This window comes from Lonchura striata, chromosome Z (genome assembly GCF_046129695.1).
Source record: "Lonchura striata isolate bLonStr1 chromosome Z, bLonStr1.mat, whole genome shotgun sequence".
Classification (NCBI taxonomy): domain Eukaryota; kingdom Metazoa; phylum Chordata; class Aves; order Passeriformes; family Estrildidae; genus Lonchura; species Lonchura striata.
In genome coordinates this window covers 71,568,193-71,595,909 of record NC_134642.1, presented here as the reverse complement: position 1 = coordinate 71,595,909, position 27,717 = coordinate 71,568,193, and the positions used below count along the sequence as shown (strand labels likewise).

The window sequence follows — 27,717 nt, the reverse complement described above, 5'->3', positions numbered from 1 at the left end:
TGTGCCTAAGCTGGTCAGTGCCTTCCAAGCTGTGCGCTGCGGACGGGCTCTCCCGTTCACGGCTTTGCGCTGCTTCCGAGCGCCCCAAGGCTCTCCCCCTTGCCAGAGTGGCCCTGGCCTGCCCCACACACCTTCCCCGACAGCTGCCCCACACTGCCCCACCTGCCTGGCAGAGATGTTTCCCCCCGTGCCATTGTGTCCCTCCGTGCCAGCTGCCCCTCACGCTGGGTCAGGATGAGAGACCTGGCCTGGCTGTCCCCCTTTTCCTGGCGGTCACTTGGTGCTGAGGAGTAAAGGAGGGTCGAAAGGGCACGTCTTCCTTACACTTCCCTCTCTTGAACCTCTGGGGCACCAAAGCGCCCTGCTCAAGGGGGCCTGAGGGCCTGCACTGGGCTTTCCATGCTACCGTGTCATTCCTCCTTCTCTAAAGCCCTACAATTCGCTGGTTGATGTGAGCGGACTTGGAAATGGGGAAAATGAGATGCTTTCCAATGGAGGCAATCCTTCTAGGTAACTACTGCAGTATTTCAGCAAGAGAATTTGAAGATAGTGCTGGGCCTTGCATCAATTGCATTGATATTGAAACGCCACGCTCAGCTTCTGAAGTGTGAGGAGCCCAGGGTAAAGCTCCTTGAAAGACTGGACTGTGCTGTCCACCAGCAGAGGACTTGTGGGTGCTGAGTCACCAGGAAAGCAAGTCTGGGATCCTTGTTCTACAGGTGAACCGAGTTGATTTCCAGAGGAGTTGCATGCACTTTTCCGCCGTCTCACGCACTAATTTCTTTCTGCTTTCAAGCTGGCTCCTGGGTCTAGCTGAAGATTTTAACAGAGAGGGGAATGACTACAACTCATTTTCATTGGGATGTGGCTGTGCAAGTGTCCGCCACGAAACTTATAGGGAGCATGGAGCCTGGGCAAACATCTGTGAGACTGCGGCTTTGGCCTGTTCCAAAGGGCCCTTCCTTGGGCTCGACATCTGCAGGGCGTTGCAGAGCAGGGGGCTGCAGGCTGCTGCCAGAGCTCCAACACAACTGTGGCAGCCCAGGAACCACTGCAAAGCTCCTGTGGTTGTTCTGAGGCTTTCAGTGGCCAGAGAAAGAGCAAGCAGGACAAGAGGAGCTTTGTGTCAAGAGCTAAGGCAGCATCTCCCTGCCACAAAAGGGAGGCCGTGCAGCAAACGGAGTGGGAGCAAAAATCAGCATGCACCACTGTGCTCAAGAAGCATCTGCACGCTGCAATACTCCTGGAAATTTATTTTCTTTGCTTCTTTTTCCCCCTACATGTCATGGAAGAAGTTGGCTTTTCAGAACCAACTAAGATGCCAGGGAGAAGAAGCACACTTGCTTTCTGTTCTCGCGTGCAGGCTGGGCCGCCGTGTCTTCTGAGTTGCCCTGGGACGCCTTGAGCTCTGGCTTATGGACTGGAAGGACACGTTCTGCTGCTTCACGACTGAGCAGAACTTCCCAGGCTTTTCTTTTGCGTCAGCTGTACAGAAGGTTCGGTTGCTGGGCACAACAAACCCAGAGCAGCTGCTATTGTGAGGTCAAGGGAGCGATGCCATGTCACAGTGCCGCGTCACAGCACAGCGATGTCCCGGTGAGCCCGAGGCCTGGTTGTCCAGAGCAGCTTTTCGGCTCGCTCCCTGCAGGAGGATCCTTGCGACCAAGGAGTTCTCAGCAGACGGCCTGCACCCCGAGAGGAGTCTTGCTTTACCCCTTGGGTGGCATTCAGTGTGCGAAGCAGCAGAGCACGGCCAAGATGTTCGGGCAGGTCTGTGCCGCGGTTTGCACCATCTTTACCGTTGCTTATTCTGGATACTACCTGACCCACCTGACTCGTAAGTAAAGGTTTATCCTGGGGCTGGCGTCCCCTGGCTTTTGCTTCGCTCTGCTCTATACGCCGCGGTAGTGACCGAGTTGATCAGGGAACAAAACTGCCGTTAGGATGCACCAGTTTGGTAAATCTCCTGCCAGCAGCATCAGCTAAGAAGGGGGTATCTGTACTGGGTGGTAGGTGCAGAGCGTTTGCAATGTAATTTGCAGCCTGCGGCGCTTGCCTTCCCTCCCCGGGACAGCGCGTGGCAGTGGAGTGTGTCATTTCCTCAGCTTGCTGCTTCAACCAAGACAACCTGGAAATTGTAGACTCTGAGGGGAGATGCTCAGAAGTACTTCTCAAAACCCTGTGGCTCTCTCCAGGAGTGAAGGAAAGCACCTTTTGCTCCAAATGCTGCCATTTAGAGGCCTTGGCTGTGTGCCTTGACCCTTTCTAGGCTGCGCCAAGGTAGCCATTCCCCTGGTGATGCAGCACAAACTCCAGTCCAGTTAGGGTTTGCTGCTGAAGGCAGGAGCTGTTCTGGGGCCGCTGCAGCGGAGAGCTGCCACAGCAAAGGGGTCCTTTATGGAAGCTTTGCTGTTGTATTGTCTTCCAGCAATTGATGGGAATGGCTTGTGCATGCAATTAAAAAACGATCTATAAAATACTGGGAAGAGAAGAGGAAAAACTGCTTGAGCTGTTGCATTTCCTTGGCCGTGTTTCTGTTTCTTTCCTGGCAAAAGAGGCCCAAATGTAGACAGCGCCTACTCTAGTGTCCTTGTTTGTTCTCTTGCTTGCTGTGGGAAAGGGCTGTTGCTCCTGGAGGCATGTTGGGAAAGGGAAATGCTCTCCGTTGGGAATGACTTGTGCTGTGGGAGCCCCCAGCAAAAGGCACTTTTCTAAGGGCCTCTGGTTCCTTTTCCCTTGCTCCCTGCAGGTCACCTCACACGTGGATGGAGAAAAGCCTGTGCTTTGGTGAGTGGCAAAGGAACCCCTGATGTTGCTGGCGTGTAAGAACTGTGCAGCAAGCTGTGAGCTTGGCCTGTTGCAGTAGAGTGTAGAGTGCCAGCGTGGGAGGCTGAAGGAAAGGCCAGCTGCCTGGTGGCAGCAGCAGTAGCAAAGGGAGCACTGGCTCCTTCCTTATTTTCCCATCAAGAGCCTTTCAGGAGGTGAAAAGCAAATGTGACAGCTCCAAGGTGTCTTGCTGCTTCCAGCCAGCATGGAAGATCAAATGCACAGCAAGAGGCAGTAGCACCTCATTCAGCCATCTTCCGAGGGCTTTCATGACTCAGAATGCCACTTGTATCCAAGTCTATGATTTGCCCTTATTCTGGGTGCTTTCCCAGCGCAGTAGAAAGCAGCTGCTGCAAGGGTTGGCTGTTCCCAGTCTCTCTCACTTCTGCCTGTCTGCAGGGCTCAGCCGCAGGGTCAGCGCCTCGTCTGGCTGGCACTCTTACTGAGGGAGAGGCTGAAGAGGAGCAAAACAGCAGCAAGCCTCCAGCTGCTGTCCCTCCACAGGCTGAACTTGCAGAGCCAGTAAGTGGCATCTGAGGCTGGCACTGCCTTGGGTGCAGGGCCAAGCTTCAAGCCAGGCCTTCAACCCCAGCCCTTGTTGCTTGCGGCTGAAGATGCTGGGGGCTGTGTGCCTGCCATGACCTAGTGCTGCTTCAGCCAAGCCAGGGAGCGCTGGCCAATGGGTCCTGAACTTTGACACTTGAGCATCACTTTGCTGGGATGCTGAGAGGACTCGAGAATGCCTCTTGGCATCAGACAAGAGGCAGCATTCAATTATTCCCAGCGTAGAAATGAGCCCCTTGTGCCCCCTGGCGATGCGGGCTGCCTGTGCCCAGCGGACAGAGCGGTCCAAAGACTCAGCTGACAGCCTTGCAGGATATTTGGGAAACACTGGCCTCTGGAAGGGACAAGCCACACTCCATGGACTACTTAGGTTCAGGCATAATGTAGACTGTGCTTCACTTGCACATGGTCAGAGCAGGGTTTGGTGAGGAGAATCCTAGAGGGCTCTGCATTGTATAGGGCAGGTGGGGCTCAGCAGGGCTGGAATGCATCCCCGAAGGGCCGCCCCCTAATGCCTGAAATACAGAGGGGAAATGAGTGAAAGGGATCAGAGAAGGGACACGCTCTGGGCTTCTGCTCAGACAGTTGCATGCCAACTCCAGGGTGATTTCATTGCCCAGGAAAACACAGGAGGAGGAAGAACCGCAACAAGGCTCTGGAGCCCTGCTCTGATCTCTGTGCGGATCTTTGCAAGCCCATCAATGGCTAGTTCCACTCGTTGTGCAGAAAGGCCAGCACGATGGAGCATGGAAGTGGCCATGAGGGGCTGTATCGAAGTAGCCTTAGTGGTTTTCCCATTGCCTTTGGGAAGGGGACGTCCAAAAGCCCCCAGCTGAGGAGGCCTGGCGGTGGCCGACAGCATTTTCCGAAGGCCTTGCTTTTGCCGTGTGCTCTCCGGGGCATCTGTGCCAGCCGCCCTTCTGACGGGCAATCCTTTCTGGTCCCAGCTCAAGACAGGCTCTGCCATTCAACGTGCCGCTGGACCGGCATCGCCTGCAGCAGCCGGCTGTCCCCCAGCTGCCAGCACTTCATCCAGGAGCCCAGCCCAGCAGCCCGAGATGAGAGAGGAGCAGGGCCTGAAGACACTGAGTACGTCTGCCGTGTTTCTTGTCTGCCAGAGCAGTGCGTTGTCTGCGTGTCTCGGTGCAGGCTGCGCCACAAGTTCCTCCTCGGTCTCAGAGGCGCTGAGGCCTCTCTGCAGAAGCTGTTGTTGTGCTTTGAGGCAGCGAGGGAGCGCTCGGGGTGTTCCTGCTGCCTCTGGGGGCAGCTGGGCCTGGCTTGGCTCTGCCTGGGCTGCCTTTCGTGGCACGTCGCGAGTGACTGGGCCCCAGGGAGCTCTCAAGCTCCTGACAGTGGGCATGCATTTTGGATTGTGCGGGCAGCAAGGCCTCCGGTTGAAAGGGAGCTCCTGGCACTGCTTTTATCTTTCTCAGGGAGCATTGTGAGTCTGGGCGAGCCAATGAAGAAATACAGGGCATTTGAAGAACTTGGACGAGGGTAAGTGTGACGTCTGCTCCGTAGAACAAACCATGGGCCGGGTCTTCAGCTTGTGCAATATCCAGCGTGAAGTCAGGCCAGCTCCAAACACGGTCAGCCTCGGGCTTTGCCTCCTGCCACCTCTCAGGACGGCTCAGTCAGAGCAGTCAGGAAGCATCAGCAAAGACAACTTGATGCAAGCAACGCCTTGCTTGCAGCAGTGAGGAGCAGGACCTGGAAGATCTCCTGGCCCTGTGTCTGTATGGCCTCCAAGGGCACCTTGCCACTCAAGAGCTGCCTGAGGACAGTTCTTAAAGGCAGTGTTTTCCAAGTTAGTCTTCTCCAGATGTAAACCCACTTGCACACCTGTGCGCAAAGCCACAGAGAGATGGAGCCCCCCTTCCACTGGAATGGAACCAAGTGGGCGTGTGCCTTGGAGATTTGCAGGGGTCCTTGGTCTCCATGTGGGAGCTCCGTGTTCCCTGTCCGGCATGGCAGAGGGCTGGTGGGCTGCCGTGCTGCCGGCTGAAGAGACGCCGCAGCCAGGCGTTTTCTAAGGAGTCCAGGCAGCCTAGGGAGATCTCCTGCCTAGGCTTGCTTTCACTGCCAGGGCTATAAAGGGCTTTTTCTGCTGCCCTTTTCTTTCTAGGGGCTTTGGAGCTGTTTATAAAGCCCTGGACACCAGCACAGGACAACAGGTAAAGTGTCCATACCCGCGGCAGTTTCTCCCTAAGCTCTGCTGTCTGGCAACAGGGCAGTTTGGCACAGCTCGCTGTGTCATGGCACGAGCGCTCGCTCCGTGTTCCTTGAGGTCTCGTGCAGGGAGCGACTTCTCAAGTTAATGGTTGCCAATGTCTCTTTAGGTGGCCATCAAGATAATGTCTCTTCAGGAGAAGATGTCTGAGGAGCTGGCTGTCAATGAAATCCTGGTGATGAGGGACAGCAGGAATCCCAATATTGTCAGCTACTTAGACAGGTTGGGGTATTCTCACGTCTATGTAGCTTTAGACATCTGCATGTGCACGGGAGGAGTTTGCAGCTGGCGTTCAGTAATCTCTTCTGGCATGTGTAGCTTGGAGAGCAGTTGCAAAAGCCTGGGTCAGGCCCTCGGGTGCCTGAGCCGTGCCCATTCCTCTCTCTCCATGCCGTGGTTTCCTTCTTTCAGCTACCTGGTGGATGCGGAGCTCTGGCTGGTGATGGAGTTCATGGACGGCGGCACGTTGTTCGATGTGCTCAGGGCAGTGTACCTGGAGGAAGGAGAGATAGGCGCCGTCTGTCGGGAGGTGAGGCGTCCCGCTTGTGCTTCCCCTGGCCTGCCCAGGATGGTTCTTGTCAGCTGGTGCTTAAGGAGAGCAGAGATTTCTTGGCCCCGGCTTTCTTTTGGCACTGCTCTCACGACACAGAGCAGAAGAAAGAGCATTAATCTGAAGGGAACTGCCTGCTGGAGTCCCTGCATGCCTTAGGCTCTGTTCTTGCACTCTTCCATGCTGTCCGTCCTCTGGCGCTCGTGCACACTCACTTGTTTCATTTCCTGGTTTGCTCCTCTCAGCTTTGCCTCTGAATGTTTGTCTGGAGCCTGTCCATCTGTCCGACATTCCTTGATGTTCTAAGCCCGCATGCGGGTGGCTGAATTTCAAGCCAAGGGCGAAGGGGATGTCCTCAGCTTCAAAGCACGGCATTGCAGCCCAGATGGCGAGGGATTCTGAAACAGGTCTAATGTGCTGCTTCCTCCTCTGCTGCCACAGGGCTTCCAATGTAATCGTTGCCATGCTGCTTGCCAGCCAAAGGTCACGTGCTTGGTACCAATGGCAGGATGGACTCGTGTGAGCTCAGATGCCTTCGCTTTGAAATATGCAAAGCACTTCTAAGAGTGTTGAAGCAGCAAGCTCTTGCTCTTGACAGCGCCGTGCTAGTGCTCCCTCCTTCACAATTCCCTGAGAAAGCTGTCAACCTCTTGGAGCCCTTTCCTTTCTTCTGGGATCAAATCAGATGCTGAATGTTAACTTTCCTTCCCTCCTTTCTCTCTCAGTGCCTGCAAGGACTGCATTTCCTTCATTCCCGCCAAGTCATCCACAGGGACATCAAGAGCGGCAACGTTCTCGTGGGCATGGACGGATCTGTCAAGCTGGGTGGGTATCGCCCCTGCTCAGGGGCAGCGTTCCCCGCGTGTGCTGTGGGGCTGCTTTTTGGTGACTGCCACTTCCCCAGAAGCGCTGCTCAGCCAGCGCGTGAATCGTGAGGGTGTTTCTGAAATGGCCAATGCCCTATTTCCCTGGCTCCAGCCACGGGGAAGGCAAGCTCAGCTGCCTTTTCAGCTAGACTGGGCATGGCCTTGGCAGGCTTGGAGTGGGCCATCCTTTAGGCCGGTTTGGCAGCGGTGGCTGGCTTTGACAGGCTTTGTTTTTCTCCTCAGCTGACTTTGGCCTCTGCGCTCAGCTCAGCCCTGAGCGCAGCAAGCGCAGCTCCAGAGTGGGCACTCCCAGCTGGATGGCCCCGGAAGTGGTGAGAGGAGAAGCCTACAGCCCCAAAGTGGACATCTGGTCCCTGGGGATCATGGGGCTGGAAATGGTGGAAGGGGAAGCTCCTTACGAGAGGATGGCCCGTGTCAGGGTAAGGTGCAGCTTAGAAAGGGGGCTCTGTGTGGAGAGAGCTGTTGTGGCTAGGAAAGGAGCAGCTAGAGTGTCCTCTTCCATCCACGTGTTGTAGGTTTTTGAACTGATAGAAATGAACGGGCCCCCGAAACTGCAGAACCCCAGGCACCACTCGGCTCTCCTGCGCGACTTTCTGCGCTGCTGCCTGCAGGCAGACGAGGACAGGCGCTGGTCTGCCCAGGAACTCCTGCAGGTGAGAAAAAGCAAAGGGGCAAAAAGCCCTGCCAGCTGAGGACACCTGCATCCAGGGATCAAGAGGAGTGTGGGCTGCGTGGGTGAGGCAGCTTCCAGGAGAGGAAGGCCCATGGGGAATGTGCTGCCCTCGGTCCTCTTGGTGTGTCTTTTGGGCAGCCAAGGAGTCCTGCTTGGGCCCGTGAGGATGTGCTCATGGAAAGTAACAGGGGTTCCCTTCTTTTTGGTTTTTCTTCCGGGCAGCACCCGTTTGTGACCTCAGGCGAGCCAGCCTCCAGCCTGGCTGCTCTGGTCACCTCAGCCAAGCAAGTGCTGGAAGACTGGAGAAGAGACGCTTGCGCCTGAGGAGGCCCTTGTGCCGTGCCAGCTCCGAGCAGGGGCAAGGGGATGTGTTGTGTTTGGGCAGAGATTCAGCCATCCCCTGACTTTTTAATAAGGGCCTGTGCTGTAGATAGGGAATGTAATGGTTTTGGAATTTTCTTAGTTAAGCTGGGTTCAATTTAAACCGTTGTTGGTTTTTTTTTTTTCCTGAAAAGATTAACTTTTAAAAATTTAGGAAATTGAGGGAGTGACTTCAAAGGACTATAGAATCTAGATAGCTTAGATAGTAGAGGATAGTTTAGCTTAGAATGTGTTAATTTAGGTAAGTTCTGAGCTATCTTTTAAGTAGAAAAGAATGAATTGTCATAATCAGAATTAAGCTGTGAGAGGAACAGCTGTGATGCAGCAGAAGTGCACTGTGCAGGCGCTACAAGCTGTCAGCCTGATCAGGCCAGCTGCATGGCAGAATGATAAAGATGCAGAAGTAGTGAGGGGACACTTTGTTTCAGCCAGAGTGGCAATAAAACTCTGACAGAGGCAGAGCGTTGGAAGACTCCCTTCCTTGCCATGCTCTAGCTAAGCTGGACAGTCCCTTGCAGAGGCCCAGAGATCACGCTGAGGTAAGCAGCTTTGCTTACCGCAAGTGGGGAAAGCAAGTGCAGGAAAACTGGCGTGCAGACGCCTGCGCCTGAGGAGGCCCTCGTGCCCTGCCAGCTCAGGGGAGGGAAATGGGGATGGATCGTGCATAGGCAGAGCTTCAGCCATCCCCTGAGTTTTATGAGGAGCTCTGCTGTAGATAGGAAATGTAATGTTTTGAGGTTTTCTGAGCTTAGCTGTCTTTAGTTAGGACTAGAGACCATAGAAAGCTTCATTCATGAGGCATTGTTTAGAAAAGAGTAGAGTAGTGTTGATGTAGGGAAGCTCAGAATTATCCCTTAAGGAGAAATGAATGAATTGTCATCAGAAGAATTGAGCTATCCAAGAAGAATGTGGGATTGAGCAGATCTGGAGCAGGCATGTCCCACGAGTTGTCTGCCTGAACTGGCCACCTGGAGGACAGATTGAGGAAGATGAAGATGGTGAAGTAACCAGGAGATGCTCTGTTCCAGCTCTTGCTTTCAGCACGACTGGCAATAAAACCTCTAAACCCCCCAGAGCCCTGGAGTGTTCCCTTGCGTGTCACGCTGTGCCTAAGCTGGTCAGTGCCTTCCAAGCTGTGCGCTGCGGACGGGCTCTCCCGTTCACGGCTTTGCGCTGCTTCCGAGCGCCCCAAGGCTCTCCCCCTTGCCAGAGTGGCCCTGGCCTGCCCCACACACCTTCCCCGACAGCTGCCCCACACTGCCCCACCTGCCTGGCAGAGATGTTTCCCCCCGTGCCATTGTGTCCCTCCGTGCCAGCTGCCCCTCACGCTGGGTCAGGATGAGAGACCTGGCCTGGCTGTCCCCCGTTTCCTGGCGGTCACTTGGTGCTGAGGAGTAAAGGAGGGTCGAAAGGGCACGTCTTCCTTACACTTCCCTCTCTTGAACCTCTGGGGCACCAAAGCGCCCTGCTCAAGGGGGCCTGAGGGCCTGCACTGGGCTTTCCATGCTACCGTGTCATTCCTCCTTCTCTAAAGCCCTACAATTCGCTGGTTGATGTGAGCGGACTTGGAAATGGGGAAAATGAGATGCTTTCCAATGGAGGCAATCCTTCTAGGTAACTACTGCAGTATTTCAGCAAGAGAATTTGAAGATAGTGCTGGGCCTTGCATCAATTGCATTGATATTGAAACGCCACGCTCAGCTTCTGAAGTGTGAGGAGCCCAGGGTAAAGCTCCTTGAAAGACTGGACTGTGCTGTCCACCAGCAGAGGACTTGTGGGTGCTGAGTCACCAGGAAAGCAAGTCTGGGATCCTTGTTCTACAGGTGAACCGAGTTGATTTCCAGAGGAGTTGCGTGCACTTTTCCGCCGTCTCACGCACTAATTTCTTTCTGCTTTCAAGCTGGCTCCTGGGTCTAGCTGAAGATTTTAACAGAGAGGGGAATGACTACAACTCATTTTCATTGGGATGTGGCTGTGCAAGTGTCCGCCACGAAACTTACAGGGAGCATGGAGCCTGGGCAAACATCTGTGAGACTGGGGCTTTGGCCTGTTCCAAAGGGCCCTTCCTTGGGCTCGACATCTGCAGGGCGTTGCAGAGCAGTGGGCTGCAGGCTGCTGCCAGAGCTCCAACACAACTGTGGCAGCCCAGGAACCACTGCAAAGCTCCTGTGGTTGTTCTGAGGCTTTCAGTGGCCAGAGAAAGAGCAAGCAGGACAAGAGGAGCTTTGTGTCAAGAGCTAAGGCAGCATCTCCCTGCCACAAAAGGGAGGCCGTGCAGCAAACGGAGTGGGAGCAAAAATCAGCATGCACCACTGTGCTCAAGAAGCATCTGCACGCTGCAATACTCCTGGAAATTTATTTTCTTTGCTTCTTTTTCCCCCTACATGTCATGGAAGAAGTTGGCTTTTCAGAACCAACTAAGATGCCAGGGAGAAGAAGCACACTTGCTTTCTGTTCTCGCGTGCAGGCTGGGCCGCCGTGTCTTCTGAGTTGCCCTGGGACGCCTTGAGCTCTGGCTTATGGAATGGAAGGACACGTTCTGCTGCTTCACGACTGAGCAGAACTTCCCAGGCTTTTCTTTTGCGTCAGCTGTACAGAAGGTTCGGTTGCTGGGCACAACAAACCCAGAGCAGCTGCTATTGTGAGGTCAAGGGAGCGATGCCATGTCACAGTGCCGCGTCACAGCACAGCGATGTCCCGGTGAGCCCGAGGCCTGGTTGTCCAGAGCAGCTTTTCCGCTCGCTCCCTGCAGGAGGATCCTTGTGACCAAGGAGTTCTCAGCAGACGGCCTGCACCCCGAGAGGAGTCTTGCTTTACCCCTTGGGTGGCATTCAGTGTGCGAAGCAGCAGAGCACGGCCAAGATGTTCGGGCAGGTCTGTGCCGCGGTTTGCACCATCTTTACCATTGCTTATTCTGGATACTACCTGACCCACCTGACTCGTAAGTAAAGGTTTATCCTGGGGCTGGCGTCCCCTGGCTTTTGCTTCGCTCTGCTCTATACGCCGCGGTAGTGACCGAGTTGATCAGGGAACAAAACTGCCGTTAGGATGCACCAGTTTGGTAAATCTCCTGCCAGCAGCATCAGCTAAGAAGGGGGTATCTGTACTGGGTGGTAGGTGCAGAGCGTTTGCAATGTAATTTGCAGCCTGCAGCGCTTGCCTTCCCTCCCCGGGACAGCGCGTGGCAGTGGAGTGTGTCATTTCCTCAGCTTGCTGCTTCAACCAAGACAACCTGGAAATTGTAGACTCTGAGGGGAGATGCTCAGAAGTACTTCTCAAAACCCTGTGGCTCTCTCCAGGAGTGAAGGAAAGCACCTTTTGCTCCAAATGCTGCCATTTAGAGGCCTTGGCTGTGTGCCTTGACCCTTTCTAGGCTGCGCCAAGGTAGCCATTCCCCTGGTGATGCAGCACAAACTCCAGTCCAGTTAGGGTTTGCTGCTGAAGGCAGGAGCTGTTCTGGGGCCGCTGCAGCGGAGAGCTGCCACAGCAAAGGGGTCCTTTATGGAAGCTTTGCTGTTGTATTGTCTTCCAGCAATTGATGGGAATGGCTTGTGCATGCAATTAAAAAACGATCTATAAAATACTGGGAAGAGAAGAGGAAAAACTGCTTGAGCTGTTGCATTTCCTTGGCCGTGTTTCTGTTTCTTTCCTGGCAAAAGAGGCCCAAATGTAGACAGCGCCTACTCTAGTGTCCTTGTTTGTTCTCTTGCTTGCTGTGGGAAAGGGCTGTTGCTCCTGGAGGCATGTTGGGAAAGGGAAATGCTCTCCGTTGGGAATGACTTGTGCTGTGGGAGCCCCCAGCAAAAGGCACTTTTCTAAGGGCCTCTGGTTCCTTTTCCCTTGCTCCCTGCAGGTCACCTCACACGTGGATGGAGAAAAGCCTGTGCTTTGGTGAGTGGCAAAGGAACCCCTGACGTTGATGGCGTGTTAGAACTGTGCAGCAAGCTGTGAGCTTGGCCTGTTGCAGTAGAGTGTAGAGTGCCAGCGTGGGAGGCTGAAGGAAAGGCCAGCTGCCTGGTGGCAGCAGCAGTAGCAAAGGGAGCACTGGCTCCTTCCTTATTTTCCCATCAAGAGCCTTTCAGGAGGTGAAAAGCAAATGTGACAGCTCCAAGGTGTCTTGCTGCTTCCAGCCAGCATGGAAGATCAAATGCACAGCAAGAGGCAGTAGCACCTCATTCAGCCATCTTCCGAGGGCTTTCATGACTCAGAATGCCACTTCTATCCAAGTCTATGATTTGCCCTTATTCTGGGTGCTTTCCCAGCGCAGTAGAAAGCAGCTGCTGCAAGGGTTGGCTGTTCCCAGTCTCTCTCACTTCCGTCTGTCTGCAAGGCTCAGCCGCAGGGTCAGCGCCTCGTCTGGCTGGCACTCTTACTGAGGGAGAGGCTGAAGAGGAGCAAAACAGCAGCAAGCCTCCAGCTGCTGTCCCTCCACAGGCTGAACTTGCAGAGCCAGTAAGTGGCATCTGAGGCTGGCACTGCCTTGGGTGCAGGGCCAAGCTTCAAGCCAGGCCTTCAACCCCAGCCCTTGTTGCTTGCGGCTGAAGATGCTGGGGGCTGTGTGCCTGCCATGACCTAGTGCTGCTTCAGCCAAGCCAGGGAGCGCTGGCCAATGGGTCCTGAACTTTGACACTTGAGCATCACTTTGCTGGGATGCTGAGAGGACTCAAGAATGCCTCTTGGCATCAGACAAGAGGCAGCATTCAATTATTCCCAGCGTAGAAATGAGCCCCTTGTGCCCCCTGGCGATGCGGGCTGCCTGTGCCCAGCGGACAGAGCGGTCCAAAGACTCAGCTGACAGCCTTGCAGGATATTTGGGAAACACTGGCCTCTGGAAGGGACAAGCCACACTCCATGGACTACTTAGGTTCAGGCATAATGTAGACTGTGCTTCACTTGCACATGGTCAGAGCAGGGTTTGGTGAGGAGAATCCTAGAGGGCTCTGCATTGTATAGGGCAGGTGGGGCTCAGCAGGGCTGGAATGCATCCCCGAAGGGCCGCCCCCTAATGCCTGAAATACAGAGGGGAAATGAGTGAAAGGGATCAGAGAAGGGACACGCTCTGGGCTTCTGCTCAGACAGTTGCATGCCAACTCCAGGGTGATTTCATTGCCCAGGAAAACACAGGAGGAGGAAGAACCGCAACAAGGCTCTGGAGCCCTGCTCTGATCTCTGTGCGGATCTTTGCAAGCCCATCAATGGCTAGTTCCACTCGTTGTGCAGAAAGGCCAGCACAATGGAGCATGGAAGTGGCCATGAGGGGCTGTATCGAAGTAGCCTTAGTGGTTTTCCCATTGCCTTTGGGAAGGGGACGTCCAAAAGCCCCCAGCTGAGGAGGCCTGGCGGTGGCCGACAGCATCTTCCGAAGGCCTTGCTTTTGCCGTGTGCTCTCCGGGGCGTCTGTGCCAGCCGCCCTTCTGACGGGCAATCCTTTCTGGTCCCAGCTCAAGACAGGCTCTGCCATTCAACGTGCCGCTGGACCGGCATCGCCTGCAGCAGCCGGCTGTCCCCCAGCTGCCGGCACTTCATCCAGCAGCCCAGCCCAGCAGCCCGAGATGAGAGAGGAGCAGGGCCTGAAGACACTGAGTACGTCTGCCGTGTTTCTTGTCTGCCAGAGCAGTGCGTTGTCTGCGTGTCTCGGTGCAGGCTGCGCCACAAGTTCCTCCTCGGTCTCAGAGGCGCTGAGGCCTCTCTGCAGAAGCTGTTGTTGTGCTTTGAGGCAGCGAGGGAGCGCTCGGGGTGTTCCTGCTGCCTCTGGGGGCAGCTGGGCCTGGCTTGGCTCTGCCTGGGCTGCCTTTCGTGGCACGTCGCGAGTGACTGGGCCCCAGGGAGCTCTCAAGCTCCTGACAGTGGGCATGCATTTTGGATTGTGTGGGCAGCAAGGCCTCCGGTTGAAAGGGAGCTCCTGGCACTGCTTTTATCTTTCTCAGGGAGCATTGTGAGTCTGGGCGAGCCAATGAAGAAATACAGGGCATTTGAAGAACTTGGACGAGGGTAAGTGTGACGTCTGCTCCGTAGAACAAACCATGGGCCGGGTCTTCAGCTTGTGCAATATCCAGCGTGAAGTCAGGCGAGCTCCAAACACGGTCAGCCTCGGGCTTTGCCTCCTGCCACCTCTCAGGACGGCTCAGTCAGAGCAGTCAGGAAGCATCAGCAAAGACAACTTGATGCAAGCGACGCCTTGCTTGCAGCAGTGAGGAGCAGGACCTGGAAGATCTCCTGGCCCTGTGTCTGTATGGCCTCCAAGGGCACCTTGCCACTCAAGAGCTGCCTGAGGACAGTTCTTAAAGGCAGTGTTTTCCAAGTTAGTCTTCTCCAGATGTAAACCCACTTGCACACCTGTGCGCAAAGCCACAGAGAGATGGAGCCCCCCTTCCACTGGAATGGAACCAAGTGGGCGTGTGCCTTGGAGATTTGCAGGGGTCCTTGGTCTCCATGTGGGAGCTCCGTGTTCCCTGTCCGGCATGGCAGAGGGCTGGTGGGCTGCCGTGCTGCCGGCTGAAGAGACGCCGCAGCCAGGCGTTTTCTAAGGAGTCCAGGCAGCCTAGGGAGATCTCCTGCCTAGGCTTGCTTTCACTGCCAGGGCTATAAAGGGCTTTTTCTGCTGCCCTTTTCTTTCTAGGGGCTTTGGAGCTGTTTATAAAGCCCTCGACACCAGCACAGGACAACAGGTAAAGTGTCCATACCCGCGGCAGTTTCTCCCTAAGCTCTGCTGTCTGGCAACAGGGCAGTTTGGCACAGCTCGCTGTGTCATGGCACGAGCGCTCGCTCCGTGTTCCTTGAGGTCTCGTGCAGGGAGCGACTTCTCAAGTTAATGGTTGCCAATGTCTCTTTAGGTGGCCATCAAGATAATGTCTCTTCAGGAGAAGATGTCTGAGGAGCTGGCTGTCAATGAAATCCTGGTGATGAGGGACAGCAGGAATCCCAATATTGTCAGCTACTTAGACAGGTTGGGGTATTCTCACGTCTATGTAGCTTTAGACATCTGCATGTGCACGGGAGGAGTTTGCAGCTGGCGTTCAGTAATCTCTTCTGGCATGTGTAGCTTGGAGAGCAGTTGCAAAAGCCTGGGTCAGGCCCTCGGGTGCCTGAGCCGTGCCCATTCCTCTCTCTCCATGCCGTGGTTTCCTTCTTTCAGCTACCTGGTGGATGCGGAGCTCTGGCTGGTGATGGAGTTCATGGACGGCGGCACGTTGTTCGATGTGCTCAGGGCAGTGTACCTGGAGGAAGGAGAGATAGGCGCCGTCTGTCGGGAGGTGAGGCGTCCCGCTTGTGCTTCCCCTGGCCTGCCCAGGATGGTTCTTGTCAGCTGGTGGTTAAGGAGAGCAGAGATTTCTTGGCCCCGGCTTTCTTTTGGCGCTGCTCTCACGACACAGAGCAGAAGAAAGAGCATTAATCTGAAGGGAACTGCCTGCTGGAGTCCCTGCATGCCTTAGGCTCTGTTCTTGCACTCTTCCATGCTGTCCGTCCTCTGGCGCTCGTGCACACTCACTTGTTTCATTTCCTGGTTTGCTCCTCTCAGCTTTGCCTCTGAATGTTTGTCTGGAGCCTGTCCATCTGTCCGACATTCCTTGATGTTCTAAGCCCGCATGCGGGTGGCTGAATTTCAAGCCAAGGGCGAAGGGGATGTCCTCAGCTTCAAAGCACGGCATTGCAGCCCAGATGGCGAGGGATTCTGAAACAGGTCTAATGTGCTGCTTCCTCCTCTGCTGCCACAGGGCTTCCAATGTAATCGTTGCCATGCTGCTTGCCAGCCAAAGGTCACGTGCTTGGTACCAATGGCAGGATGGACTCGTGTGAGCTCAGATGCCTTCGCTTTGAAATATGCAAAGCACTTCTAAGAGTGTTGAAGCAGCAAGCTCTTGCTCTTGACAGCGCCGTGCTAGTGCTCCCTCCTTCACAATTCCCTGAGAAAGCTGTCAACCTCTTGGAGCCCTTTCCTTTCTTCTGGGATCAAATCAGATGCTGAATGTTAACTTTCCTTCCCTCCTTTCTCTCTCAGTGCCTGCAAGGACTGCATTTCCTTCATTCCCGCCAAGTCATCCACAGGGACATCAAGAGCGGCAACGTTCTCGTGGGCATGGACGGATCTGTCAAGCTGGGTGGGTATCGCCCCTGCTCAGGGGCAGCGTTCCCCGCATGTGCTGTGGGGCTGCTTTTTGGTGACTGCCACTTCCCCAGAAGCGCTGCTCAGCCAGCGCGTGAATCGTGAGGGTGTTTCTGAAATGGCCAATGCCCTATTTCCCTGGCTCCAGCCACGGGGAAGGCAAGCTCAGCTGCCTTTTCAGCTAGACTGGGCATGGCCTTGGCAGGCTTGGAGTGGGCCATCCTTTAGGCCGGTTTGGCAGCGGTGGCTGGCTTTGACAGGCTTTGTTTTTCTCCTCAGCTGACTTTGGCCTCTGCGCTCAGCTCAGCCCTGAGCGCAGCAAGCGCAGCTCCAGAGTGGGCACTCCCAGCTGGATGGCCCCGGAAGTGGTGAGAGGAGAAGCCTACGGCCCCAAAGTGGACATCTGGTCCCTGGGGATCATGGGGCTGGAAATGGTGGAAGGGGAAGCTCCTTACGAGAGGATGGCCCGTGTCAGGGTAAGGTGCAGCTTAGAAAGGGGGCTCTGTGTGGAGAGAGCTGTTGTGGCTAGGAAAGGAGCAGCTAGAGTGTCCTCTTCCATCCACGTGTTGTAGGTTTTTGAACTGATAGAAATGAACGGGCCCCCGAAACTGCAGAACCCCAGGCACCACTCGGCTCTCCTGCGTGACTTTCTGCGCTGCTGCCTGCAGGCAGACGAGGACAGGCGCTGGTCTGCCCAGGAACTCCTGCAGGTGAGAAAAAGCAAAGGGGCAAAAAGCCCTGCCAGCTGAGGACACCTGCATCCAGGGATCAAGAGGAGTGTGGGCTGCGTGGGTGAGGCAGCTTCCAGGAGAGGAAGGCCCACGGGGAATGTGCTGCCCTCGGTCCTCTTGGTGTGTCTTTTGGGCAGCCAAGGAGTCCTGCTTGGGCCCGTGAGGATGTGCTCATGGAAAGTAACAGGGGTTCCCTTCTTTTTGGTTTTTCTTCCGGGCAGCACCCGTTTGTGACCTCAGGCGAGCCAGCCTCCAGCCTGGCTGCTCTGGTCACCTCAGCCAAGCAAGTGCTGGAAGACTGGAGAGGAGACGCTTGCGCCTGAGGAGGCCCTTGTGCCGTGCCAGCTCCGAGCAGGGGCAAGGGGATGTGTTGTGTTTGGGCAGAGATTCAGCCATCCCCTGACTTTTTAATAAGGGGCTGTGCTGTAGATAGGGAATGTAATGGTTTTGGAATTTTCTTAGTTAAGCTGGGTTCAATTTAAACCGTTGTTGGTTTTTTTTTTTCCTGAAAAGATTAACTTTTAAAAATTTAGGAAATTGAGGGAGTGACTTCAAAGGACTATAGAATCTAGATAGCTTAGATAGTAGAGGATAGTTTAGCTTAGAATGTGTTAATTTAGGTAAGTTCTGAGCTATCTTTTAAGTAGAAAAGAATGAATTGTCATAATCAGAATTAAGCTGTGAGAGGAACAGCTGTGATGCAGCAGAAGTGCACTGTGCAGGCGCTACAAGCTGTCAGCCTGATCAGGCCAGCTGCATGGCAGAATGATAAAGATGCAGAAGTAGTGAGGGGACACTTTGTTTCAGCCAGAGTGGCAATAAAACTCTGACAGAGGCAGAGCGTTGGAAGACTCCCTTCCTTGCCATGCTCTAGCTAAGCTGGACAGTCCCTTGCAGAGGCCCAGAGATCACGCTGAGGTAAGCAGCTTTGCTTACCGCAAGTGGGGAAAGCAAGTGCAGGAAAACTGGCGTGCAGACGCCTGCGCCTGAGGAGGCCCTCGTGCCCTGCCAGCTCAGGGGAGGGAAATGGGGATGGATCGTGCATAGGCAGAGCTTCAGCCATCCCCTGAGTTTTATGAGGAGCTCTGCTGTAGATAGGAAATGTAATGTTTTGAGGTTTTCTGAGCTTAGCTGTCTTTAGTTAGGACTAGAGACCATAGAAAGCTTCATTCATGAGGCATTGTTTAGAAAAGAGTAGAGTAGTGTTGATGTAGGGAAGCTCAGAATTATCCCTTAAGGAGAAATGAATGAATTGTCATCAGAAGAATTGAGCTATCCAAGAAGAATGTGGGATTGAGCAGATCTGGAGCAGGCATGTCCCACGAGTTGTCTGCCTGAACTGGCCACCTGGAGGACAGATTGAGGAAGATGAAGATGGTGAAGTAACCAGGAGATGCTCTGTTCCAGCTCTTGCTTTCAGCACGACTGGCAATAAAACCTCTAAACCCCCCAGAGCCCTGGAGTGTTCCCTTGCGTGTCACGCTGTGCCTAAGCTGGTCAGTGCCTTCCAAGCTGTGCGCTGCGGACGGGCTCTCCCGTTCACGGCTTTGCGCTGCTTCCGAGCGCCCCAAGGCTCTCCCCCTTGCCAGAGTGGCCCTGGCCTGCCCCACACACCTTCCCCGACAGCTGCCCCACACTGCCCCACCTGCCTGGCAGAGATGTTTCCCCCCGTGCCATTGTGTCCCTCCGTGCCAGCTGCCCCTCACGCTGGGTCAGGATGAGAGACCTGGCCTGGCTGTCCCCCTTTTCCTGGCGGTCACTTGGTGCTGAGGAGTAAAGGAGGGTCGAAAGGGCACGTCTTCCTTACACTTCCCTCTCTTGAACCTCTGGGGCACCAAAGCGCCCTGCTCAAGGGGGCCTGAGGGCCTGCACTGGGCTTTCCATGCTACCGTGTCATTCCTCCTTCTCTAAAGCCCTACAATTCGCTGGTTGATGTGAGCGGACTTGGAAATGGGGAAAATGAGATGCTTTCCAATGGAGGCAATCCTTCTAGGTAACTACTGCAGTATTTCAGCAAGAGAATTTGAAGATAGTGCTGGGCCTTGCATCAATTGCATTGATATTGAAACGCCACGCTCAGCTTCTGAAGTGTGAGGAGCCCAGGGTAAAGCTCCTTGAAAGACTGGACTGTGCTGTCCACCAGCAGAGGACTTGTGGGTGCTGAGTCACCAGGAAAGCAAGTCTGGGATCCTTGTTCTACAGGTGAACCGAGTTGATTTCCAGAGGAGTTGCGTGCACTTTTCCGCCGTCTCACGCACTAATTTCTTTCTGCTTTCAAGCTGGCTCCTGGGTCTAGCTGAAGATTTTAACAGAGAGGGGAATGACTACAACTCATTTTCATTGGGATGTGGCTGTGCAAGTGTCCGCCACGAAACTTACAGGGAGCATGGAGCCTGGGCAAACATCTGTGAGACTGCGGCTTTGGCCTGTTCCAAAGGGCCCTTCCTTGGGCTCGACATCTGCAGGGCGTTGCAGAGCAGTGGGCTGCAGGCTGCTGCCAGAGCTCCAACACAACTGTGGCAGCCCAGGAACCACTGCAAAGCTCCTGTGGTTGTTCTGAGGCTTTCAGTGGCCAGAGAAAGAGCAAGCAGGACAAGAGGAGCTTTGTGTCAAGAGCTAAGGCAGCATCTCCCTGCCACAAAAGGGAAGCCGTGCAGCAAACGGAGTGGGAGCAAAAATCAGCATGCACCAGTGTGCTCAAGAAGCATCTGCACGCTGCAATACTCCTGGAAATTTATTTTCTTTGCTTCTTTTTCCCCCTACATGTCATGGAAGAAGTTGGCTTTTCAGAACCAACTAAGATGCCAGGGAGAAGAAGCACACTTGCTTTCTGTTCTCGCGTGCAGGCTGGGCCGCCGTGTCTTCTGAGTTGCCCTGGGACGCCTTGAGCTCTGGCTTATGGACTGGAAGGACACGTTCTGCTGCTTCACGACTGAGCAGAACTTCCCAGGCTTTTCTTTGGCGTCATCTGTACAGAAGGTTCGGTTGCTGGGCACAACAAACCCAGAGCAGCTGCTATTGTGAGGTCAAGGGAGCGATGCCATGTCACAGTGCCGCGTCACAGCACAGCGATGTCCCGGTGAGCCCGAGGCCTGGTTGTCCAGAGCAGCTTTTCGGCTCGCTCCCTGCAGGAGGATCCTTGCGACCAAGGAGTTCTCAGCAGACGGCCTGCACCCCGAGAGGAGTCTTGCTTTACCCCTTGGGTGGCATTCAGTGTGCGAAGCAGCAGAGCACGGCCAAGATGTTCGGGCAGGTCTGTGCCGCGGTTTGCACCATCTTTACCGTTGCTTATTCTGGATACTACCTGACCCACCTGACTCGTAAGTAAAGGTTTATCCTGGGGCTGGCGTCCCCTGGCTTTTGCTTCGCTCTGCTCTATACGCCGCGGTAGTGACCGAGTTGATCAGGGAACAAAACTGCCGTTAGGATGCACCAGTTTGGTAAATCTCCTGCCAGCAGCATCAGCTAAGAAGGGGGTATCTGTACTGGGTGGTAGGTGCAGAGCGTTTGCAATGTAATTTGCAGCCTGCGGCGCTTGCCTTCCCTCCCCGGGACAGCGCGTGGCAGTGGAGTGTGTCATTTCCTCAGCTTGCTGCTTCAACCAAGACAACCTGGAAATTGTAGACTCTGAGGGGAGATGCTCAGAAGTACTTCTCAAAACCCTGTGGCTCTCTCCAGGAGTGAAGGAAAGCACCTTTTGCTCCAAATGCTGCCATTTAGAGGCCTTGGCTGTGTGCCTTGACCCTTTCTAGGCTGCGCCAAGGTAGCCATTCCCCTGGCGATGCAGCACAAACTCCAGTCCAGTTAGGGTTTGCTGCTGAAGGCAGGAGCTGTTCTGGGGCCGCTGCAGCGGAGAGCTGCCACAGCAAAGGGGTCCTTTATGGAAGCTTTGCTGTTGTATTGTCTTCCAGCAATTGATGGGAATGGCTTGTGCATGCAATTAAAAAACGATCTATAAAATACTGGGAAGAGAAGAGGAAAAACTGCTTGAGCTGTTGCATTTCCTTGGCCGTGTTTCTGTTTCTTTCCTGGCAAAAGAGGCCCAAATGTAGACAGCGCCTACTCTAGTGTCCTTGTTTTTTCTCTTGCTTGCTGTGGGAAAGGGCTGTTGCTCCTGGAGGCATGTTGGGAAAGGGAAATGCTCTCCGTTGGGAATGACTTGTGCTGTGGGAGCCCCCAGCAAAAGGCACTTTTCTAAGGGCCTCTGGTTCCTTTTCCCTTGCTCCCTGCAGGTCACCTCACACGTGGATGGAGAAAAGCCTGTGCTTTGGTGAGTGGCAAAGGAACCCCTGATGTTGCTGGCGTGTAAGAACTGTGCAGCAAGCTGTGAGCTTGGCCTGTTGCAGTAGAGTGTAGAGTGCCAGCGTGGGAGGCTGAAGGAAAGGCCAGCTGCCTGGTGGCAGCAGCAGTAGCAAAGGGAGCACTGGCTCCTTCCTTATTTTCCCATCAAGAGCCTTTCAGGAGGTGAAAAGCAAATGTGACAGCTCCAAGGTGTCTTGCTGCTTCCAGCCAGCATGGAAGATCAAATGCACAGCAAGAGGCAGTAGCACCTCATTCAGCCATCTTCCGAGGGCTTTCATGACTCAGAATGCCACTTGTATCCAAGTCTATGATTTGCCCTTATTCTGGGTGCTTTCCCAGCGCAGTAGAAAGCAGCTGCTGCAAGGGTTGGCTGTTCCCAGTCTCTCTCACTTCTGCCTGTCTGCAGGGCTCAGCCGCAGGGTCAGCGCCTCGTCTGGCTGGCACTCTTACTGAGGGAGAGGCTGAAGAGGAGCAAAACAGCAGCAAGCCTCCAGCTGCTGTCCCTCCACAGGCTGAACTTGCAGAGCCAGTAAGTGGCATCTGAGGCTGGCACTGCCTTGGGTGCAGGGCCAAGCTTCAAGCCAGGCCTTCAACCCCAGCCCTTGTTGCTTGCGGCTGAAGATGCTGGGGGCTGTGTGCCTGCCATGACCTAGTGCTGCTTCAGCCAAGCCAGGGAGCGCTGGCCAATGGGTCCTGAACTTTGACACTTGAGCATCACTTTGCTGGGATGCTGAGAGGACTCAAGAATGCCTCTTGGCATCAGACAAGAGGCAGCATTCAATTATTCCCAGCGTAGAAATGAGCCCCTTGTGCCCCCTGGCGATGCGGGCTGCCTGTGCCCAGCGGACAGAGCGGTCCAAAGACTCAGCTGACAGCCTTGCAGGATATTTGGGAAACACTGGCCTCTGGAAGGGACAAGCCACACTCCATGGACTACTTAGGTTCAGGCATAATGTAGACTGTGCTTCACTTGCACATGGTCAGAGCAGGGTTTGGTGAGGAGAATCCTAGAGGGCTCTGCATTGTATAGGGCAGGTGGGGCTCAGCAGGGCTGGAATGCATCCCCGAAGGGCCGCCCCCTAATGCCTGAAATACAGAGGGGAAATGAGTGAAAGGGATCAGAGAAGGGACACGCTCTGGGCTTCTGCTCAGACAGTTGCATGCCAACTCCAGGGTGATTTCATTGCCCAGGAAAACACAGGAGGAGGAAGAACCGCAACAAGGCTCTGGAGCCCTGCTCTGATCTCTGTGCGGATCTTTGCAAGCCCATCAATGGCTAGTTCCACTCGTTGTGCAGAAAGGCCAGCACGATGGAGCATGGAAGTGGCCATGAGGGGCTGTATCGAAGTAGCCTTAGTGGTTTTCCCATTGCCTTTGGGAAGGGGACGTCCAAAAGCCCCCAGCTGAGGAGGCCTGGCGGTGGCCGACAGCATCTTCCGAAGGCCTTGCTTTTGCCGTGTGCTCTGCGGGGCGTCTGTGCCAGCCGCCCTTCTGACGGGCAATCCTTTCTGGTCCCAGCTCAAGACAGGCTCTGCCATTCAACGTGCCGCTGGACCGGCATCGCCTGCAGCAGCCGGCTGTCCCCCAGCTGCCGGCACTTCATCCAGCAGCCCAGCCCAGCAGCCCGAGATGAGAGAGGAGCAGGGCCTGAAGACACTGAGTACGTCTGCCGTGTTTCTTGTCTGCCAGAGCAGTGCGTTGTCTGCGTGTCTCGGTGCAGGCTGCGCCACAAGTTCCTCCTCGGTCTCAGAGGCGCTTAGGCCTCTCTGCAGAAGCTGTTGTTGTGCTTTGAGGCAGCGAGGGAGCGCTCGGGGTGTTCCTGCTGCCTCTGGGGGCAGCTGGGCCTGGCTTGGCTCTGCCTGGGCTGCCTTTCGTGGCACGTCGCGAGTGACTGGGCCCCAGGGAGCTCTCAAGCTCCTGACAGTGGGCATGCATTTTGGATTGTGCGGGCAGCAAGGCCTCCGGTTGAAAGGGAGCTCCTGGCACTGCTTTTATCTTTCTCAGGGAGCATTGTGAGTCTGGGCGAGCCAATGAAGAAATACAGGGCATTTGAAGAACTTGGACGAGGGTAAGTGTGACGTCTGCTCCGTAGAACAAACCATGGGCCGGGTCTTCAGCTTGTGCAATATCCAGCGTGAAGTCAGGCCAGCTCCAAACACGGTCAGCCTCGGGCTTTGCCTCCTGCCACCTCTCAGGACGGCTCAGTCAGAGCAGTCAGGAAGCATCAGCAAAGACAACTTGATGCAAGCGACGCCTTGCTTGCAGCAGTGAGGAGCAGGACCTGGAAGATCTCCTGGCCCTGTGTCTGTATGGCCTCCAAGGGCACCTTGCCACTCAAGAGCTGCCTGAGGACAGTTCTTAAAGGCAGTGTTTTCCAAGTTAGTCTTCTCCAGATGTAAACCCACTTGCACACCTGTGCGCAAAGCCACAGAGAGATGGAGCCCCCCTTCCACTGGAATGGAACCAAGTGGGCGTGTGCCTTGGAGATTTGCAGGGGTCCTTGGTCTCCATGTGGGAGCTCCGTGTTCCCTGTCCGGCATGGCAGAGGGCTGGTGGGCTGCCGTGCTGCCGGCTGAAGAGACGCCGCAGCCAGGCGTTTTCTAAGGAGTCCAGGCAGCCTAGGGAGATCTCCTGCCTAGGCTTGCTTTCACTGCCAGGGCTATAAAGGGCTTTTTCTGCTGCCCTTTTCTTTCTAGGGGCTTTGGAGCTGTTTATAAAGCCCTGGACACCAGCACAGGACAACAGGTAAAGTGTCCATACCCGCGGCAGTTTCTCCCTAAGCTCTGCTGTCTGGCAACAGGGCAGTTTGGCACAGCTCGCTGTGTCATGGCACGAGCGCTCGCTCCGTGTTCCTTGAGGTCTCGTGCAGGGAGCGACTTCTCAAGTTAATGGTTGCCAATGTCTCTTTAGGTGGCCATCAAGATAATGTCTCTTCAGGAGAAGATGTCTGAGGAGCTGGCTGTCAATGAAATCCTGGTGATGAGGGACAGCAGGAATCCCAATATTGTCAGCTACTTAGACAGGTTGGGGTATTCTCACGTCTATGTAGCTTTAGACATCTGCATGTGCACGGGAGGAGTTTGCAGCTGGCGTTCAGTAATCTCTTCTGGCATGTGTAGCTTGGAGAGCAGTTGCAAAAGCCTGGGTCAGGCCCTCGGGTGCCTGAGCCGTGCCCATTCCTCTCTCTCCATGCCGTGGTTTCCTTCTTTCAGCTACCTGGTGGATGCGGAGCTCTGGCTGGTGATGGAGTTCATGGACGGCGGCACGTTGTTCGATGTGCTCAGGGCAGTGTACCTGGAGGAAGGAGAGATAGGCGCCGTCTGTCGGGAGGTGAGGCGTCCCGCTTGTGCTTCCCCTGGCCTGCCCAGGATGGTTCTTGTCAGCTGGTGGTTAAGGAGAGCAGAGATTTCTTGGCCCCGGCTTTCTTTTGGCGCTGCTCTCACGACACAGAGCAGAAGAAAGAGCATTAATCTGAAGGGAACTGCCTGCTGGAGTCCCCGCATGCCTTAGGCTCTGTTCTTGCACTCTTCCATGCTGTCCGTCCTCTGGCGCTCGTGCACACTCACTTGTTTCATTTCCTGGTTTGCTCCTCTCAGCTTTGCCTCTGAATGTTTGTCTGGAGCCTGTCCGTCTGTCCGACATTCCTTGATGTTCTAAGCCCGCATGCGGGTGGCTGAATTTCAAGCCAAGGGCGAAGGGGATGTCCTCAGCTTCAAAGCACGGCATTGCAGCCCAGATGGCGAGGGATTCTGAAACAGGTCTAATGTGCTGCTTCCTCCTCTGCTGCCACAGGGCTTCCAATGTAATCGTTGCCATGCTGCTTGCCAGCCAAAGGTCACGTGCTTGGTACCAATGGCAGGATGGACTCGTGTGAGCTCAGATGCCTTCGCTTTGAAATATGCAAAGCACTTCTAAGAGTGTTGAAGCAGCAAGCTCTTGCTCTTGACAGCGCCGTGCTAGTGCTCCCTCCTTCACAATTCCCTGAGAAAGCTGTCAACCTCTTGGAGCCCTTTCCTTTCTTCTGGGATCAAATCAGATGCTGAATGTTAACTTTCCTTCCCTCCTTTCTCTCTCAGTGCCTGCAAGGACTGCATTTCCTTCATTCCCGCCAAGTCATCCACAGGGACATCAAGAGCGGCAACGTTCTCGTGGGCATGGACGGATCTGTCAAGCTGGGTGGGTATCGCCCCTGCTCAGGGGCAGCGTTCCCCGCGTGTGCTGTGGGGCTGCTTTTTGGTGACTGCCACTTCCCCAGAAGCGCTGCTCAGCCAGCGCGTGAATCGTGAGGGTGTTTCTGAAATGGCCAATGTCCTATTTCCCTGGCTCCAGCCACGGGGAAGGCAAGCTCAGCTGCCTTTTCAGCTAGACTGGGCATGGCCTTGGCAGGCTTGGAGTGGGCCATCCTTTAGGCCGGTTTGGCAGCGGTGGCTGGCTTTGACAGGCTTTGTTTTTCTCCTCAGCTGACTTTGGCCTCTGCGCTCAGCTCAGCCCTGAGCGCAGCAAGCGCAGCTCCAGAGTGGGCACTCCCAGCTGGATGGCCCCGGAAGTGGTGAGAGGAGAAGCCTACGGCCCCAAAGTGGACATCTGGTCCCTGGGGATCATGGGGCTGGAAATGGTGGAAGGGGAAGCTCCTTACGAGAGGATGGCCCGTGTCAGGGTAAGGTGCAGCTTAGAAAGGGGGCTCTGTGTGGAGAGAGCTGTTGTGGCTAGGAAAGGAGCAGCTAGAGTGTCCTCTTCCATCCACGTGTTGTAGGTTTTTGAACTGATAGAAATGAACGGGTCCCCGAAACTGCAGAACCCCAGGCACCACTCGGCTCTCCTGCGTGACTTTCTGCGCTGCTGCCTGCAGGCAGACGAGGACAGGCGCTGGTCTGCCCAGGAACTCCTGCAGGTGAGAAAAAGCAAAGGGGCAAAAAGCCCTGCGAGCTGAGGACACCTGCATCCAGGGATCAAGAGGAGTGTGGGCTGCGTGGGTGAGGCAGCTTCCAGGAGAGGAAGGCCCATGGGGAATGTGCTGCCCTCGGTCCTCTTGGTGTGTCTTTTGGGCAGCCAAGGAGTCCTGCTTGGGCCCGTGAGGATGTGCTCCTGGAAAGTAACAGGGGTTCCCTTCTTTTTGGTTTTTCTTCCGGGCAGCACCCGTTTGTGACCTCAGGCGAGCCAGCCTCCAGCCTGGCTGCTCTGGTCACCTCAGCCAAGCAAGTGCTGGAAGACTGGAGAGGAGACGCTTGCGCCTGAGGAGGCCCTTGTGCCGTGCCAGCTCCGAGCAGGGGCAAGGGGATGTGTTGTGTTTGGGCAGAGATTCAGCCATCCCCTGACTTTTTAATAAGGGCCTGTGCTGTAGATAGGGAATGTAATGGTTTTGGAATTTTCTTAGTTAAGCTGGGTTCAATTTAAACCGTTGTTGGTTTTTTTTTTTTCCTGAAAAGATTAACTTTTAAAAATTTAGGAAATTGAGGGAGTGACTTCAAAGGACTATAGAATCTAGATAGCTTAGATAGTAGAGGATAGTTTAGCTTAGAATGTGTTAATTTAGGTAAGTTCTGAGCTATCTTTTAAGTAGAAAAGAATGAATTGTCATAATCAGAATTAAGCTGTGAGAGGAACAGCTGTGATGCAGCAGAAGTGCACTGTGCAGGTGCTACAAGCTGTCAGCCTGATCAGGCCAGCTGCATGGCAGAATGATAAAGATGCAGAAGTAGTGAGGGGACACTTTGTTTCAGCCAGAGTGGTAATAAAACTCTGACATAGGCAGAGCGTTGGAAGACTCCCTTCCTTGCCATGCTCTAGCTAAGCTGGACAGTCCCTTGCAGAGGCCCAGAGATCACACTGAGGTAAGCAGCTTTGCTTACCGCAAGTGGGGAAAGCAAGTGCAGGAAAACTGGCGTGCAGACGCCTGCGCCTGAGGAGGCCCTCGTGCCCTGCCAGCTCAGGGGAGGGAAATGGGGATGGATCGTGCATAGGCAGAGCTTCAGCCATCCCCTGAGTTTTATGAGGAGCTCTGCTGTAGATAGGAAATGTAATGTTTTGAGGTTTTCTGAGCTTAGCTGTCTTTAGTTAGGACTAGAGACCATAGAAAGCTTCATTCATGAGGCATTGTTTAGAAAAGAGTAGAGTAGTGTTGATGTAGGGAAGCTCAGAATTATCCCTTAAGGAGAAATGAATGAATTGTCATCAGAAGAATTGAGCTATCCAAGAAGAATGTGGGATTGAGCAGATCTGGAGCAGGCATGTCCCACGAGTTGTCTGCCTGAACTGGCCACCTGGAGGACAGATTGAGGAAGATGAAGATGGTGAAGTAACCAGGAGATGCTCTGTTCCAGCTCTTGCTTTCAGCACGACTGGCAATAAAACCTCTAAACCCCCCAGAGCCCTGGAGTGTTCCCTTGCGTGTCACGCTGTGCCTAAGCTGGTCAGTGCCTTCCAAGCTGTGCGCTGCGGACGGGCTCTCCCGTTCACGGCTTTGCGCTGC

General features: G+C 54.7%; 3 protein-coding genes across 3 annotated transcripts; all 3 read left to right on the top strand.

Moving 5' to 3' along the window:
• The first annotated feature begins 1,758 nt into the window (after positions 1 to 1,758).
• Positions 1,759 to 8,054, top strand: LOC144248345 (serine/threonine-protein kinase PAK 3-like). Its single transcript, XM_077790433.1, has 10 exons — positions 1,759 to 1,837; positions 4,408 to 4,479; positions 4,824 to 4,887; positions 5,516 to 5,564; positions 5,730 to 5,842; positions 6,032 to 6,149; positions 6,896 to 6,995; positions 7,280 to 7,476; positions 7,573 to 7,710; positions 7,953 to 8,054. Exons 1-10 carry the CDS (start codon positions 1,759 to 1,761, stop codon positions 8,052 to 8,054), a joined length of 1,032 nt encoding a protein of 343 aa, XP_077646559.1.
• A 2,919-nt stretch (positions 8,055 to 10,973) lies between these two features.
• Positions 10,974 to 17,269, top strand: LOC144248344 (serine/threonine-protein kinase PAK 3-like). The gene is made up of 10 exons (XM_077790432.1): positions 10,974 to 11,052; positions 13,623 to 13,694; positions 14,039 to 14,102; positions 14,731 to 14,779; positions 14,945 to 15,057; positions 15,247 to 15,364; positions 16,111 to 16,210; positions 16,495 to 16,691; positions 16,788 to 16,925; positions 17,168 to 17,269. The coding sequence occupies exons 1-10, from the start codon at positions 10,974 to 10,976 to the stop codon at positions 17,267 to 17,269; spliced, it is 1,032 nt and encodes a 343-aa protein (XP_077646558.1).
• Positions 17,270 to 20,187: 2,918 nt separating this feature from the next.
• Positions 20,188 to 26,483, top strand: LOC144248343 (serine/threonine-protein kinase PAK 3-like). The gene is made up of 10 exons (XM_077790431.1): positions 20,188 to 20,266; positions 22,837 to 22,908; positions 23,253 to 23,316; positions 23,945 to 23,993; positions 24,159 to 24,271; positions 24,461 to 24,578; positions 25,325 to 25,424; positions 25,709 to 25,905; positions 26,002 to 26,139; positions 26,382 to 26,483. The coding sequence occupies exons 1-10, from the start codon at positions 20,188 to 20,190 to the stop codon at positions 26,481 to 26,483; spliced, it is 1,032 nt and encodes a 343-aa protein (XP_077646557.1).
• Positions 26,484 to 27,717: the final 1,234 nt, after the last annotated feature.

Coding starts and splice junctions, on each gene's coding strand:
- LOC144248345 (XM_077790433.1), top strand. CDS start 1,759: ATGTTCGGGCAGGTCTGTGCCGCGGTTTGCACCATCTTTACCGTTGCT. Junction 1,838..4,407: donor CTACCTGACCCACCTGACTC/GTAAGTAAAGGT, acceptor GCTGTCCCCCAG/CTGCCAGCACTTCATCCAGG. Junction 4,480..4,823: donor GCAGGGCCTGAAGACACTGA/GTACGTCTGCCG, acceptor TATCTTTCTCAG/GGAGCATTGTGAGTCTGGGC.
- LOC144248344 (XM_077790432.1), top strand. CDS start 10,974: ATGTTCGGGCAGGTCTGTGCCGCGGTTTGCACCATCTTTACCATTGCT. Junction 15,058..15,246: donor ATTGTCAGCTACTTAGACAG/GTTGGGGTATTC, acceptor TCCTTCTTTCAG/CTACCTGGTGGATGCGGAGC. Junction 16,926..17,167: donor CTGCCCAGGAACTCCTGCAG/GTGAGAAAAAGC, acceptor TCTTCCGGGCAG/CACCCGTTTGTGACCTCAGG.
- LOC144248343 (XM_077790431.1), top strand. CDS start 20,188: ATGTTCGGGCAGGTCTGTGCCGCGGTTTGCACCATCTTTACCGTTGCT. Junction 24,272..24,460: donor ATTGTCAGCTACTTAGACAG/GTTGGGGTATTC, acceptor TCCTTCTTTCAG/CTACCTGGTGGATGCGGAGC. Junction 24,579..25,324: donor TAGGCGCCGTCTGTCGGGAG/GTGAGGCGTCCC, acceptor TTTCTCTCTCAG/TGCCTGCAAGGACTGCATTT.